The 13,872-nt window shown below is 46.6% G+C and overlaps 1 protein-coding gene across 2 annotated transcripts in view; it reads right to left on the reverse strand.

Annotated features, from left to right (window-relative positions):
• The window catches only part of HIRA (histone cell cycle regulator), a gene marked incomplete at its 5' end in the record, with an annotated part of 63,317 nt that extends 49,753 nt beyond the window's left edge, over window positions 1–13,564 (reverse strand). For both annotated transcript variants that reach the window (XM_081114129.1, XM_081114128.1), the window contains one exon: window positions 13,528–13,564. In XM_081114129.1, coding sequence (XP_080970255.1) covers window positions 13,528–13,564 — 37 coding nt within the window. The remainder of the gene's footprint in view (window positions 1–13,527) is intronic.
• Between the last annotated feature and the right edge of the window lie 308 nt (window positions 13,565–13,872).

A 13,872-nucleotide genomic window follows, 5' to 3' on the forward strand; every position in this document is an offset into this window, starting at 1 on the left:
TCTGGAGCCAGACCTCACAGTCCAATCATGCAAGAGCTGCCACAGGCCAGGGGAAATGTGCTCCCTTCTCACTGGTCATTACATGCTAGTGGGAGACACAGCTGTGCCAAGCCAACAGGAAGCCGGTATAAGCACCCTATTTTGTCTTAGGGAGCAAGTAGAAACCTAGGAAAATTTGAAGATCACACCTCATGCTATTTCATCTCCAGTACTTACTGAATTCCAAAACAACAAAGGCTACCACAACAGGCCATGCTAGCAGCTCTGGCCTGGTCTCTGAGCCCCTTAGTTACTTCCAGGCCCACACCCAAGAGCCAGAGTTCTATAGCGACAGCCAAGTAGCGGCGGACTGCACTCTTGGAGCACTGCAGTGTGCTCAAAGCTGTCCCAAACACATGAAATTGCAGCCCTGGTCTTGCTCTGAGCTTTCATTCCAAGAGTTCACAAGACAAGCCCTGACACAGCTTGGTACTGCATGATCTCTGAAGGAGCCAGACCCAGCAGTGGAGTGCACTCACAGAGACCTGAAGAGGAAGCCTGCAAGTTATTATTCTCCAATAGCCTGGACAGGGCAGACCTGATCACTCCCACCTTCATCTTCAAGAAAGGACTCCAGAAAACGACTAGACAGAGTGGGCTAAAAAGGCAGGTGCTGAGAACACAGGTAAGGACTGAAAGTGCTCCAACTGGTCCTTCCATGCATGTGCACTCAGGCCCATGCTGGCACACCCACACCCTTCCCGGGCTTGGTGGCTGCCATGTGTGATAAGCCAGAGAGTCCCCACGCTGTGGCTGAGAATGTGCCACCTTTTTCCATAGGCTGAGGGTCTGGGAGGGAAACAGTTGCAAAAAGGTGGGTTTCTTGACCATCTGGCTGTGAGAAGTGCCTCACAGGCGAGCCTCAAGAAACAAGACAGGACAATTGGGGCTGTGGGCCCAGCCTTGAGTGGTGCAGATGCCACTGCTCCAAAGGCTGTAAGAAATGCTGAGACCATGGCTAGTGCTAAGACTGAGGCTTGGAGTATGGTAGACACCAGAGGACAGTGACCAATTAGCACCTCTAGGAGCCTTGTGAACTTTAAAAGAGCAGAGATCTCTAAGTGTAATGAGAACAGCAGCGGGAGCCTAGACCTCATCAGTGCTGCCATCTCCACTTGGAGCCTCCTGGGGCATCTGTGGCAGGCCAGCCCTTAGAGGTGCCAGCCAGCCACGCCTAGGAGAGCCAGAGCCATGCTGGGGGATGTCTATGGAGCTCTGCCTTTCCAAGGCCAGACCCTCACCTCTCCCGCTCATGACATGCTCTCGAGGATCTCAAAACCTGCAGGCAGTCCAGTCCAAGCCATTCTATAAATCTCACCTGGCCCTCTGAGGTAAATACTTCTGACATCCTCATTTTACCATGAGAGGGGAACTGAGGCATACAGAGATGTTAAAAAAAGTTGCCCAAAACCCTACAGCTGCCTGGTAGAGTCTAGGTATCTGGATCCAGAGCCCAAGGCATTAAATACTGTGGTTTGCTGCTTCTCTAGGGGATTAATGTCCAGAACATATAGAGAACTCCTAAAATTCAATGGCAAAAATAGGAAAAAATTCAATTAAAAAATGGGCAAAGGACTTCAACAGACATTTCTCCAAAGAAGACATACAAAATGGCCAACAAGCATATGAAAAAATGCTAAACATCATTAAACTATCAAGGAAATGCAAGTTAAAACCAGAATGAGATGTCATCTCACATTTATTAGGATGGATACTATCAAAAGAAGAAAAAGGAAAAGAACAGTACTGGTGGGATATAGAGAAATTGGAACACTTATCCATTGCTAGTAGGAATGTAAAATGGTGCAGCCACCATGGAAAACAGTATGGTGGTTCCTCAAAAAATTAAAAATAGAATTACCTAGGATCCAGCAATTCCACTTCTGGGTATATATTCAAAAGAATTAAAAGCAGAGTCTTGAAGACATATTTATACATCCATGTTCACAGCAGCATTATTCACAATAACCAAGAGGGAAAGCAATCAGTGTCCTTTGATGGATAAATGGATAAGCAAGTTCTGGTATATCCATAAAATGGAACATTATTCAGCCTTAAAAAGGGAAATTCAGACATGCTTCAACATAGATAAACCTTAAAGACATTATGCTAATTGACATAAGCCAGCCACAAAAGCACAAACACTGTATGATTCCACTTATATGAGGTCTCTAGAGTAGTTAAATTCATAGAGACAGAAAGAATAGTGGTTGCCAGGAGCTGGGGAAAGGGAATATGGAGAGTTGTTGCTTATCAGGTATATAGTTTCAGTTTTGGAAGATGAGAAAGTTCTGTAGATATTTTACACAACAATGTGAATATACATAACATTACTGAATTATACACTCAAAAGATTAAGATGATAAATGTTATATATATATTTTTAAAAATATATTTTATTGATTTTTTTACAGAGTGAAAGGGAGAGGGATAGAGAGCTAGAAACATTGATGAGAGAGAAACATCAATTCAGTTGCCTCCCGCACACTTCCTACTGGGGATGTGCCCGCAACCAAGGTATATGCCCTTGACCGGAATCGAACCTGGGACCCTTCAGTCCGCAGGCCAACGCTCTATCCACTGAGCCAAACCAGCTAGGGATATGTTATATGTATTTTACTACAACTTAAAAAATGCTAATCAAAACTAATCCAAACATATATCTATAAGGTAGAGGGGTATGGAAGGTTGGTAGGTGTGGTTATAGGTGTTGGAACTGCTCAGTGTCTTGACTGTGGTGGTGAACACACAAACCTAGACAGGTAAAATATTGTATAGAACTAAATACCCATCTACACACAAATTAGTACAAATAAAAGTGGGGAAATCTGTAAGGTCGGTGGATTGTGTCAATGTCAATGTGGTATTATACTCTAGTTTTGCAAAATGTTATCACTGGGAGAAAATGGGCAAAGTGTACAAAAGATCTCTCTATTTCTCATTATTTCATTGAATTGCATGTAATTCTACAATTATCTCAATGAGAAACACACATATACACATGGTCTGTTTTTTTTTTTTAATATATTTTATTGATTTTTTACAGAGAGGAAGGGAGAGAGATAGAGAGAGTTAGAAACATCAATGAGAGAGAAACATCGATCAGCTGCCTCCTGCACATCTCCTACTGGGGATATGCCCGCAACCCAGGTACATGCCCTTGACCAGAATCGAACCTGGGACCCTTCAGTCCGCAGGCCGACGCTCTATCCACTGAGCCAAACCAGTTTCGGCGATGGTCTGTTTTTTAAAAACCAAATATATATGTTTTTGTGTGTGTGTGATAATATTAAGATAATCAAGGTAAACAGCAAACAACCTGTGGTTGTCATAACAAAACAAATTACTTTCTTGTGCAGGTGATAATGTACATACTCTACAACCAGCAGTCTCTCTCTGGAGATACTCTTGCACCTAAGCATTCTTTTTTTAAAAAAAAATATATTGTATTGATTTTTCACAGAGAGGAAGGGAGAGGGATAGAGAGCTAGAAACATCAATCAGCTGCCTCCTGCACACCCCCCACTGGGGATGTGCCTGCAACCAGGGTACATGCCCTTGACCGGAATCGAACCTGGGACCCTCCAGTCCACAGGCCGACGCTCTGTCCACTGAGCCAAACCGGTCAGGGCGCACCTAAGCACTCTTAATATGCAGTGCACACCTCTAGCCAGCTGCCTACCAGACATCTCATCTTTAACTTTTCCAAGACAGAATCCTGACCTTCACACCCATAACTGCTCTACTGGCTGTCTGCCCATCACAGTTAAGGCCATGCCTTAGACAGAAGAAGCCAACAGGCCGGGCACAACAGCCATACTGTCTATGACTTTTCTGGCCTCATCTCCTGGTCCCCTTCCCTCTAACCACTGGTCTAGTGCCCTGGCCTCCTCGCTGTTCCTAGACTGCACCAGGTGCACTCCCACCCAGCGTCCTGCACTGGCTCTTTCCTGAGCCGGAAGCTCTTCTCCCAAATAGTACAGACCATGGCTCCTCCCTTGCCTTCTCCTAGCATTTACTCAATTTGCCTTCTCACTGAGGCAACCCTAACTATCCGACTTGAAAGTGTTACTTCCTCAACCGGGCACAACCCATCCCGCTAATACTGATCTATTTTTTTCTTAACTAATTTATTACATAGTATATAATTTCCTTTATTGTATCTCTGCTCACCCTGCCCACCAGAATGCAAACTCCAAGAGCTCCACAATTTTTGTCTGTTTCAGTCATGGAGTCATTCACAGCTACGGCTTGGTACTTAGCAAGCACCCAATAAATACTCGCTGTTGTTAATTGCTGGAGAAAAGTCCACAGCAAAGGCCCAAAATTCAAACACACCTTCACAGTATCAACAGCATCCCAGTCTTTGGAAGGTAGGCTTCTCATCTACTGAAGTGGGGACACAAATGTCACCAACCACTTCACAGAGCCACCTGCTGCTATTATCTCTACTGCTTTCAACCACAAAAACTTCTCCAGCCTTAAGTAAGCAGTACCACAATGACATCTAATAGGTGTCAGGTGGCCGAGACTCAAAACACAGCACAGGAAGGAAGCTGTAGCAATCATGCAACCGTTACCCCTCCCCCTCCCCCTCCCCCTAACTAAGGTAGGAGAAAGTGACAGGTATATCATTTATAGACCTTAATCACTTCTCCTGCAGCATTTGCCAACATACAATCAAGTTTTGGTAACACTCACTACTCTTGTTTCTTCATACTCTTTTCTCCTCTAATTTTGCAGAACATAGATATTCCTTAAAAGTTATCTGCAACATGGATTTTTATAAGTATAATAATCTCTTCCAGTTCTATTAGAAAATTAAGAACCACATTCCCACTGAAGGGCAGAGATATATGTTAGCTTGACAACCATAGCTAAGAAAATAACACTGCAGTTTATGATACTGTGTTGCATATTTGAAAGAAGCTTAGAGAGTAAATCTCAAAAATTCTCATCAGTGAAAAGAAAAAATTCTGTAACTATGTTTGGTGAGGAATGTTAACTAGATATTTGGTGATCATTTTGCAATATATAGACATATTGAATCATTATGTTGTAAACCTGACACTGATATAATGTATTTCAGTTATACTTCACTTAAAAAAAGAAAAAAGAACAAACTTACCATATTAAATGGAAACTGCACAGCAACATGTTAGCTATTCCAGTTCTATGTGCAATGCAGGGTCTGAAGGGAGGCTACGCAATTAAAACACTGAATTTGCTATGGTGTCAGGGATTTGGCTAAGGTCTTAAAAATTTAGATACTTTTTAAACAAACAAAAAATAGAGACACTCTTATAATGTGGTATGTAAACTAAGTAAAATGTTTTTTTTTTTTTAAAAAAAGCACCAAGCCGCCAAAACCGGTTTGGCTCAGTGGATAGAGCGTCGGCCTGTGGACTGAAGGGTCCCACGTTTGATTCCGGTCAAGGGCATGTACCTGGGTTGCGGGCACATCCCCAGTAGGAGATGTGCAGAAGGCGGCTGATCGATGTTTCTCTCTCATCGATGTTTCTAACTCACTATCTCTCTCCCTTCCTCTCTGTAAAAAATCAATAAAATATATTTAAAAAAATAAATAAATAAAAAGCACCAAGCCACCAGTTATTTTTTTCTAAATGGTCTGAAAGACAATTTTAACAATGTATTTTCTTTTTTGCATTTTCAAAATTTTTCTAAATTAAACAGGTATTACTTTTATAATAAGAAAAATAATTTTACATTTTAGGAATTAAAAATATCAAATCACAATATGCTTTGTTATCCATATCCACACATATACCATAAGAAGTATCCTAGTATAATAATATATGGCAATTGTCATGCCAAAAATAAAGGTATTTGTCTTGTTCCTTAATAGCTCTAGGGTTTTTCGAAAGGGAGAAGGCAGAGAGGCTACTCATCAAACAGATGCTTGGGGAAGGCCCTGTGTAGTGGCCTCACCTGGCCCCCCTAATTGAATCTGGGCTCTCCATCTGCTTTCGCAGTCTTACTGATCTCAGTGGACAGCATGGAAGTCACCCTTCAGCCCTCCCTTATCTTATACCCCACATTCTACCCTGGCAAGTCTACCTTAGCAATATATCTGTAACTCAAACTTTCTGGGGAGGTGTAAATGTTCCTAATTTTGAGTGGGGAATAGGTTACAAAGTGTATTTGTCAAAAATTCATCAAATTGCACACCTTAGGTCTGTGCTCTTGCCCTGGTGTTGCTCTAGTCTCACTCAAATCCCAAGACACCCTTGCTGTTCCTCAAACCCACTAGGCTGTTCTCTGCCTGGAATGCTGCTCCCTCAGATGGCTGCCTTCCTCACCTCCAGAAGGTCTCTTGTGAGTGGATGCCATGGTACCCTGTCCAGGTCCCTCCCTCTAGGAATGAAGCACATTTCCACAGATGCAAAGTGTGTTTCCCCCACCCCACCACCACTTGCTGTCTATTCTGTTTCATCTACTCCCCTTCCTAAAATGGGAAGCTCTAGACACAATTATATAAATAGGCTCCTTGGATAGGACTTGGGCAGAATGCTTCCCCCTTGCCCTAGCCAGTTTGGTTCAATGGACTGAAGGGTCCTGGGTTTGATTCCGATCAAAGGCATGTACCTTGATTGCAGGCTCCTGGCCCTGGGTGTGCGGAAGACAACCAAATGATGTGTCTCTCTCACATTGGTGTTTCTCTCAGTCTCTCCCTCTCCCTTCCACTCTCTCTAAAAAAAAAAAAAATCAATGCAGGTGAGGATTATTAAAAAAAAGAATGCTTCCCTCTCATTGTTGGAATCCCCAGTAAATTCTATCACAAAGTGTGACCTATTAGAAAAGCCAGCCAGGACGAACAACAAGTTGGTTGAAGCAAATCAACTCTACCAGCCAAGGGTAGCAGACACTGTGGGCTGCCCGTCCACCAGCCACCTTCCATCAACCTTCCTCCAGTAGTCAACACTCACCTGACATTTACTGAGTGCCTACTCTGTGTGTGCCATACACTGTCCAAGGCCCTGGGAATAGAGCATTAGCAAACACAAAGCCTCACTCTTCAAGAGCTTACTTTTGGTGGGAAGGTCTCTAACCCCAATTTTAGACGAGTATCTCACACTCCACTATGTAAGCCAGCAGGCAATGATGATTAGTGTAAGAAAAGGCAAGAGGGCTCTAGCTGGTTTGGTTCAGTGGATAGAGCATTGGCCTACGGACTGAAGGGTCTCAGGTTCGATTCCGGTCAAGGGCACATGCCCTGGTTGCAGGCTCAATCCCCAATAGGGGGTGTGCAGGAGGCAGCTGATCAATGATTCTCATCATTGATGCCTCTCTCTCTCTCTCCCCCTCTCCCTTCCTCTCTGAAATCAATAAAATATATATATATATATATATATATATATATATATATATATATATATATAAAGAAAAACAAAGAAAAAAGAAAAGGCAAGAGGAAGACTCAAATACAGGCCTCTCCCTGAAAGCATTCTGTTGATACCCCATGACCGAAGAGCTCTTAAAAACCAAATGCCAGAAGAGCTGCCAAGCACACCTCAAGAGCAATCTGCCAGGTTAGAAGCCTCAAGGCCCTCTGTGTGGCTACAGAAGCAGCCATAGAAAAATATCCGAGCACAAGGGACTCCTGGTACCAAGCTGAACCATGTGGTTTCTGGAAGCTCTTTGCAAGGGGGAAATGGGTACTCTACCTCCCTGGGACAGAGGTGCCCAGCACAGAGACCAACACTTGGTAATTAGAAAGAGTAAGCCTGGGCTCTGACTGGAATCTGGGTGTGGCCCCCTAACTCACCCTCTTTACATTTAGTAGGTCACCTCATTTTATACAGCCTGTTTCCACCTGGGAATTCTGCTGCAAGTCATAGAGAATTTCAAGGGTAATCGATATAAGAAATCCTGAGATGGGTCAGCTTTGGGTGTGTTAATTTAGCATCTTAAGAAGCCATGTCCTTCCACCTACCCGTCCTGTCATCCTCATGGTTGCAGGCTGACTGCCACATGCAAACCTAGTGAAGTCCAGCAGAAGAAAGGCCTCTCACATAGCTCTTCTTACCTGATTCCAGAGGAGCCCCCAGCACACATCCCCGCCCAGTCTTATTGGCTAGCATGGCATCAAATGGCTGTTCCTCAACAAATCTCTGGCACTCGCCCATATACCAGCTTAGGGCTATCATGACTTGTCCCTGCAGCTTGGCCTGCAGAAGAGGGCAGGCACCTGAAAAACACTGGGATTCTGCTGGACAGAAATAGGGGCAGACAACCCACTATGTGTATCACTCCCCTTTTGCTATTTAATAATGTGGACACTACCGATGGACCCACTCACCTCTCTAGGAGTTGTTGCTCATCTTGGTAGGATAATAAAATGTGGTTGCATCGATTTTTGGTCCCAGGGCTCATTCCAGACCTGTTTCATGTGCCAGACACCTCGGCAGCCTACAGGCAAACACCCTGATAAACGGGAGAACCTAGCAACCTCTGAGGAAAAGGGGAGGTCAAAGGAGACAGCCCTCTCTCCATGGTCACTGACAGGACCCACGATCAATGCAAAGGCAGTGGGTTCCCTCAGTGGCCAAAGCCAGGTGCTGCCCAGAGGTCCCTCCAAGCTGTAAATTACAATTCTGTTCATGAAGTGAAAACATCTTTTCAACCACTTCTTAGATAAAAGCAAATGTTTAAGAAAACCCCATTTTTTAGTCCTCATTCTTGCTTTCTCTAGCATACTAAAGAAATAAACTCAGAGAGTGACCCAAATCTACAGTCACCTGCCTTTGCCCTGTTTTCAGTGCCTAGCCATTCCTTACCTCCCTCATCATCTCACCAAGACCCAGGGAACAGCCTCTGAACGCCTCTGGGGCCTTCTGGAGACAGCCTCCTCAGAAACGTCAATGTGCCCCTCCCCCAGCCCCTAGAAGGAAGTCTAAGCTTCCATCAAGGTGCTTACGGCTCCGCCTACCAGCCCCATTCTCCCCTTCACCTGCTCAGTCATGCCCTAACATGCTGTCTCTCTTCAGTGCTCTCAGCGCCCCCTGGGCCTTTCCTCCTGATGCTCTCACAGCAGTGGGGCCTCTTCCACCATCACAGTCCCCCTGTGGTCACGGTTCAGCCCAAGGGCACACCACAAGCCAGGCACCCCCACCTGAGGCCGTGGCATCTCACTCATTTAGCTCTGGTTTCCCTCTGCCCTGCATTCTAGAATGTGGTATAGGTCCCTCTCTCCCACCTACTGCACAGCTTTCCACACATAGGGATAACCTTATGTACCATGAACTTCTCTCCAGAAGGGTTCAATGTTTGGTGTATAAATCAGTGAAAAATCCACATGTGTATTAATCCAAGGCAAAATCCCACCCAGTTTTCGTCTGAATCCTCTTGCAGTGTATTCTGGTTGTATTCTTAAATCGACCTATTGGCATCAGGTATAAGCCAGTGAGAGACAATGTAAAGAGAGCTCACATTTCCTGAGCCTTCACAGGTAGAGGGAGGCAGGTGTTACTGGCTTCATTTAACAGATCAGGCAAAGAGATCAAAAGGACTTTCCCTGACACATCTGGTGAGCAGTAGAGCACAGAGACTCAAGAACAAGACTGACTTCAAAATAAAAGGCAAAACTCTTGTCCTCAAGAAACAATTTATTGGAACGATGAGACAAATACAACAAAAGGCAAAAAACAATGAAGATATTCTTATCTAGAGCAGGTTTTCTCAACCCCAGCACGACTGGCATTTTGGGCCAGAAGATTCTTTGTGGATGCATGTGCTATATGCTGGAGGGCATTCAGCAGCAGTCCTGTGCTCTACCCACTAGATACCAGTAGCTCTCCACCCCCCTCAGTTGTGAGAACCAAAAATGTCTCCAGACATCGGCCTGTTTGAGAACCCCCGATCTAGAGCACTCTAAAGTGTACCTTAACAACCACTGCACTCATAAATATCTCTATTAGGATCCCCCCAGCCTGTTCTGAGAGACAGGTCTGCAGGGCCCCTCCAGTAACTGTGCACCATCCTCCCCGCATTTCCCCTTCAAGCTGACTTATTTTCACCCAGATGCAGAAGATGTCTCAATAGGATGTCTCAAAATCCTTTCTGGGATGAGACAGGGTAGGGGGAAAATAATGCAATCACAGGACAGGAGAGAAAACCACCACAAAGCAATGTGACTAACTGACAAATTATCCTATTATTGAACATTAGCCAAACACCTTTTACAACACTGCCATCAAAGCGTGAGCCAGAGGCCAAAGGAGGATGAGCGGTCTTCCAGTCCTGGTCCTTCTGAAGAGCTGAGCATGAACACTGTCTGCCCAGGAGTGAGAATTCCAGAAAAACTCTTAGGAACAAAGGCCAAGGGATGGGAAGAACCCATCTCAATGAAACTTCCTAAACACACAAAAACAGACTACAGAGAGTAAAACATTTGAGTATGAACAACGCCGGGCACCTAATGTCTATGTATGTTATAAATATTATTAGCTATTATATACCTTAAGGCACTCTTTGGGTGCGGTATGAAATGATAGGGGTGAATTTTTATATTTACTCAACTTTACCAAGGTCCAGAAGTGAAGTCACAATCCCAAGAATTTACAGCTAATGATGGCATCTTGAACCCAGTCTGATTTCATTTTCAAGGCTCATTTCACTGGAATATGACAACTTCAACATTTATTAACACGTTAAGCGCCCAGCCTGTTTTGTCTTCCGTCGGAAAGTATAGTGTCAGTCACCGGTGACTGGGCACTTAACGTGTTAACTTACCACAGAGCAGAGATTCTCACTGGGGGTGATTCTGGCCACCAGGGGACATTGGCAATGTCTGGAGACATTTTTTATTGCCACAACTGGGTGTGTATGGGGAGATGTGTGCCACTGACATCTGGGTAGAGGCCAGGGATGCTAAAATCCTACCACAACAGAACAATTATATGGCCCCAAATGTCAACTGTGCTGAGGCTGAGGAACCTTATCTTAGGAGAAAGGTCTTACCACTATTATCAGCCGGGAAAATGAAGACTGAAAGTATGCCTGTACCCCAACATATACTTCTCATTTTGCATTAAACCAGCCCTATTCTAGCTGCCTTTTCCGCCTATCTGAATGGATCCTACCACCACAGGGAAATTCCTGGGCTCTCTTGCTCCATCCCTCTTTGGACTCTCAGACACCAGAAAAAGCATGTTCAAGCTGTAAGGAAGCCAGAAAGTAAAATGATGCCCTCTCCAAAGCACCATGGTCTTTTTTGTTTGTGAATCTAAAGTAAGCACAACCCACCACTCTGGCTTCTGGCCAAGCAGCTCCCACCCCCAGCAGCTCTCACTATTCAGCAGTTTTTAAAGGGCTGATCAGTAGGACTGGTCAGTAATCCAGACAATGACTATTTCCTTCAGGATAGTGCTAATTTACCCTGACAATTCTTCTGAACACTTGATAAGTCAAAGGTTGATTTTAGGAGATTTTAAAAGGAAATTTAACAAGGAACAAGTTTAAAATAAGTTAAATTCCATCCCTCCAGAGTCTCAATTTTTTTAAAAAATTATGTCTTAGGTTTCTAAAGTATTTTATAATCTGGGGTGCACTTTTGTGTCTTCCTTCCCAACCAAACATCATAATTGTACTGTGAATAAGGCGGAGCAGATATCATCAAGTTCCATCCTGACTATGGAGCCGCCACACCAACAAGAGGCCCCGCCCACTCTGCCAGGGTGGGAGTTTGGCTGTTGTCCCATTGCAGACTCTCACTTGTTTGTACCTAGATAATCACTTAAGCACATTGACTTATTCTTACACAGCACAGAACTTGTGTCCTAAAAAGGAGCTTATCACAAAGTTAGAAATTACATGGCAGAAAGAGAGAGACTGGAGAAGGGTAGGCTGACTATACACACAAACTGATCTGGGCAACATTTTTATTTTAAAATAAAAATTCCTTCAGATCTTCACTTACACAACAAACTAGTTCATAATGAAATATTTCCTTTCCTAATTCACAAGCTCCGTAATTTATAATTACTGAATATTTCCCCAGGTCTCCAGGGAGAGATCTGCATACTACACATCAGAAAATGCTCTTGGGAATCAACTTAGGAGAAATGAAACTATAGTGCACAGCTTTTGGTTTTATGCACATAAACCTAGTGTGTCTTCATAAATTACAGAAACCTCCTCTTTCTCACTTGTTTCAGCCAATATTTATCATACATCCTTTATGTGGGAGACACTGCCGAGGGTGGCGGGGAATTCGGAGGGGAATGGGGCAGCCTCCGCCCTGGGGGCATATGGAAAGGACACAGGGACAGAGCACATAGAGTGGACTAACTCAGGAGGAATGGTAAAAGGAAGAGGTGGCCCCGGAAAATGACAGAGATATCACACAGCAGAGAAAGGGACAGCACTTCTGCCTGAAAGAACACAGATGTTCAGTTCAGTTGCAGTAGCAGAGGGCAATGGCCAGATCAGGTTCAAAACGGAAAAGCGACATGTATAAAAAAGGCAAAGGCATCTACGCTACTTGCTCTAAAAGAAAACGGTAACTCGTTCTAGCTGCATGCAAAGCAGAAATGAGGAACAAGGGGTGACCCTTTGCCTACCGGTAGCCAGAGGCAGGCTGGCATCGGGGCTACAGGCCTTACGCTGGAGGAGCGAGCGCTCCCTGGGCTTCGGTGCTGTCAGCCAGGGGATGGGGGACGCTCCTCCCTCACCCCCCCTGGGGCCTGGGGACAGGGGTGGTGAGGAGGACCAAGTCCTGCAGTTGTGCCCACAAGGCAGAACTATGACAAAACCGCCGGTGACTAAAGGCTTGTCCGGGCCGCACACAGCCTGTTCCCAACCAGAGGAGTGGAAGGCAGGTCCCCCGGGGTGTGCTTTAAGGAAGCCCCTCTCCTAGAACACACCTTGTCGGATGGGCCCCAACCCAAGTCAGTCACCATGACGCCCCAGCTCAGAATAAACCGGGTTCCTTGGGCTGGGGGACCTCAGCGCTGAGCCACAGCCCCCCAACTCGGGGCACAGTCACCAGATCCAGGCCTCGGCCGGAGCAGGGACAGCCCCTCCCGCAGGGCAGAGACGTGCCGATGGCAGGTCTTCACCCCGCCAATCAAAAGCTACACGAGGGGTCGCGCCCAGGTTCCACGCACATCGAGCCGTCCGAGCACATCCTGGCTGATGCAGACGAGTGGCAGGAACTGGCCAGCGCCCAAGGGCCGCTCCCGAAGCCAGGCCGCGGCGCCTCCACGGACCACGGGTGGGTGGCGGAGGGCTCAGCGCAGGAGCTGGGGGCGGAGGCGGACTTGGCCGCAGCCGGGCGGGAGCACGTGCCGGGGCTCGCCGGTCTCCCCGCTCCGAGGACAAAGTCCGTTACCTCCCGCTCCGCGACTCTGGCACCGGGCACCAGGCGCCGGGAGCGAGGCGGGCACGGCCCCGCGCGCGACTCCGACCCGGCTCCGGACCCCGATCTGACGCCAGGCGTGGCCTCCGGCGACCCCTGTGTTCACTCACCATTGTGGTTGACCCAGGTCGGCTTCAGGAGCTTCATTGTTCGGCCGCCGCCGGGCTGAGGCGAGAGCCGCGTCCTTCAACGCGCGCGGGCCATGGGGCCGCCGCCGCCGCTTTCTCCCGCGCCGCCCCCCCTCCAGCCGCCGCCCGCCCCGCGCCCTCAGTGCCGCCAGGCCATCGCCGGCTCGCGCCCCAGGCCGCCGCCACAGCCGCCCCCCGCGCTCGGCCGCCACCGCTGCCGCCACAGCCGCATCCCCTGCGCCGCTCCTCCTCCGGCAGCTCCCGGGCAACGCCGGAAGTCACGGCGCGCACCTGCCAAATCGCCCCGGCGGGAAACCGCTCCCTGCG

Source organism: Myotis nattereri, assembly GCF_964212035.1.
Source record: "Myotis nattereri genome assembly, chromosome: 19".
In the NCBI taxonomy this organism is placed as follows: domain Eukaryota; kingdom Metazoa; phylum Chordata; class Mammalia; order Chiroptera; family Vespertilionidae; genus Myotis; species Myotis nattereri.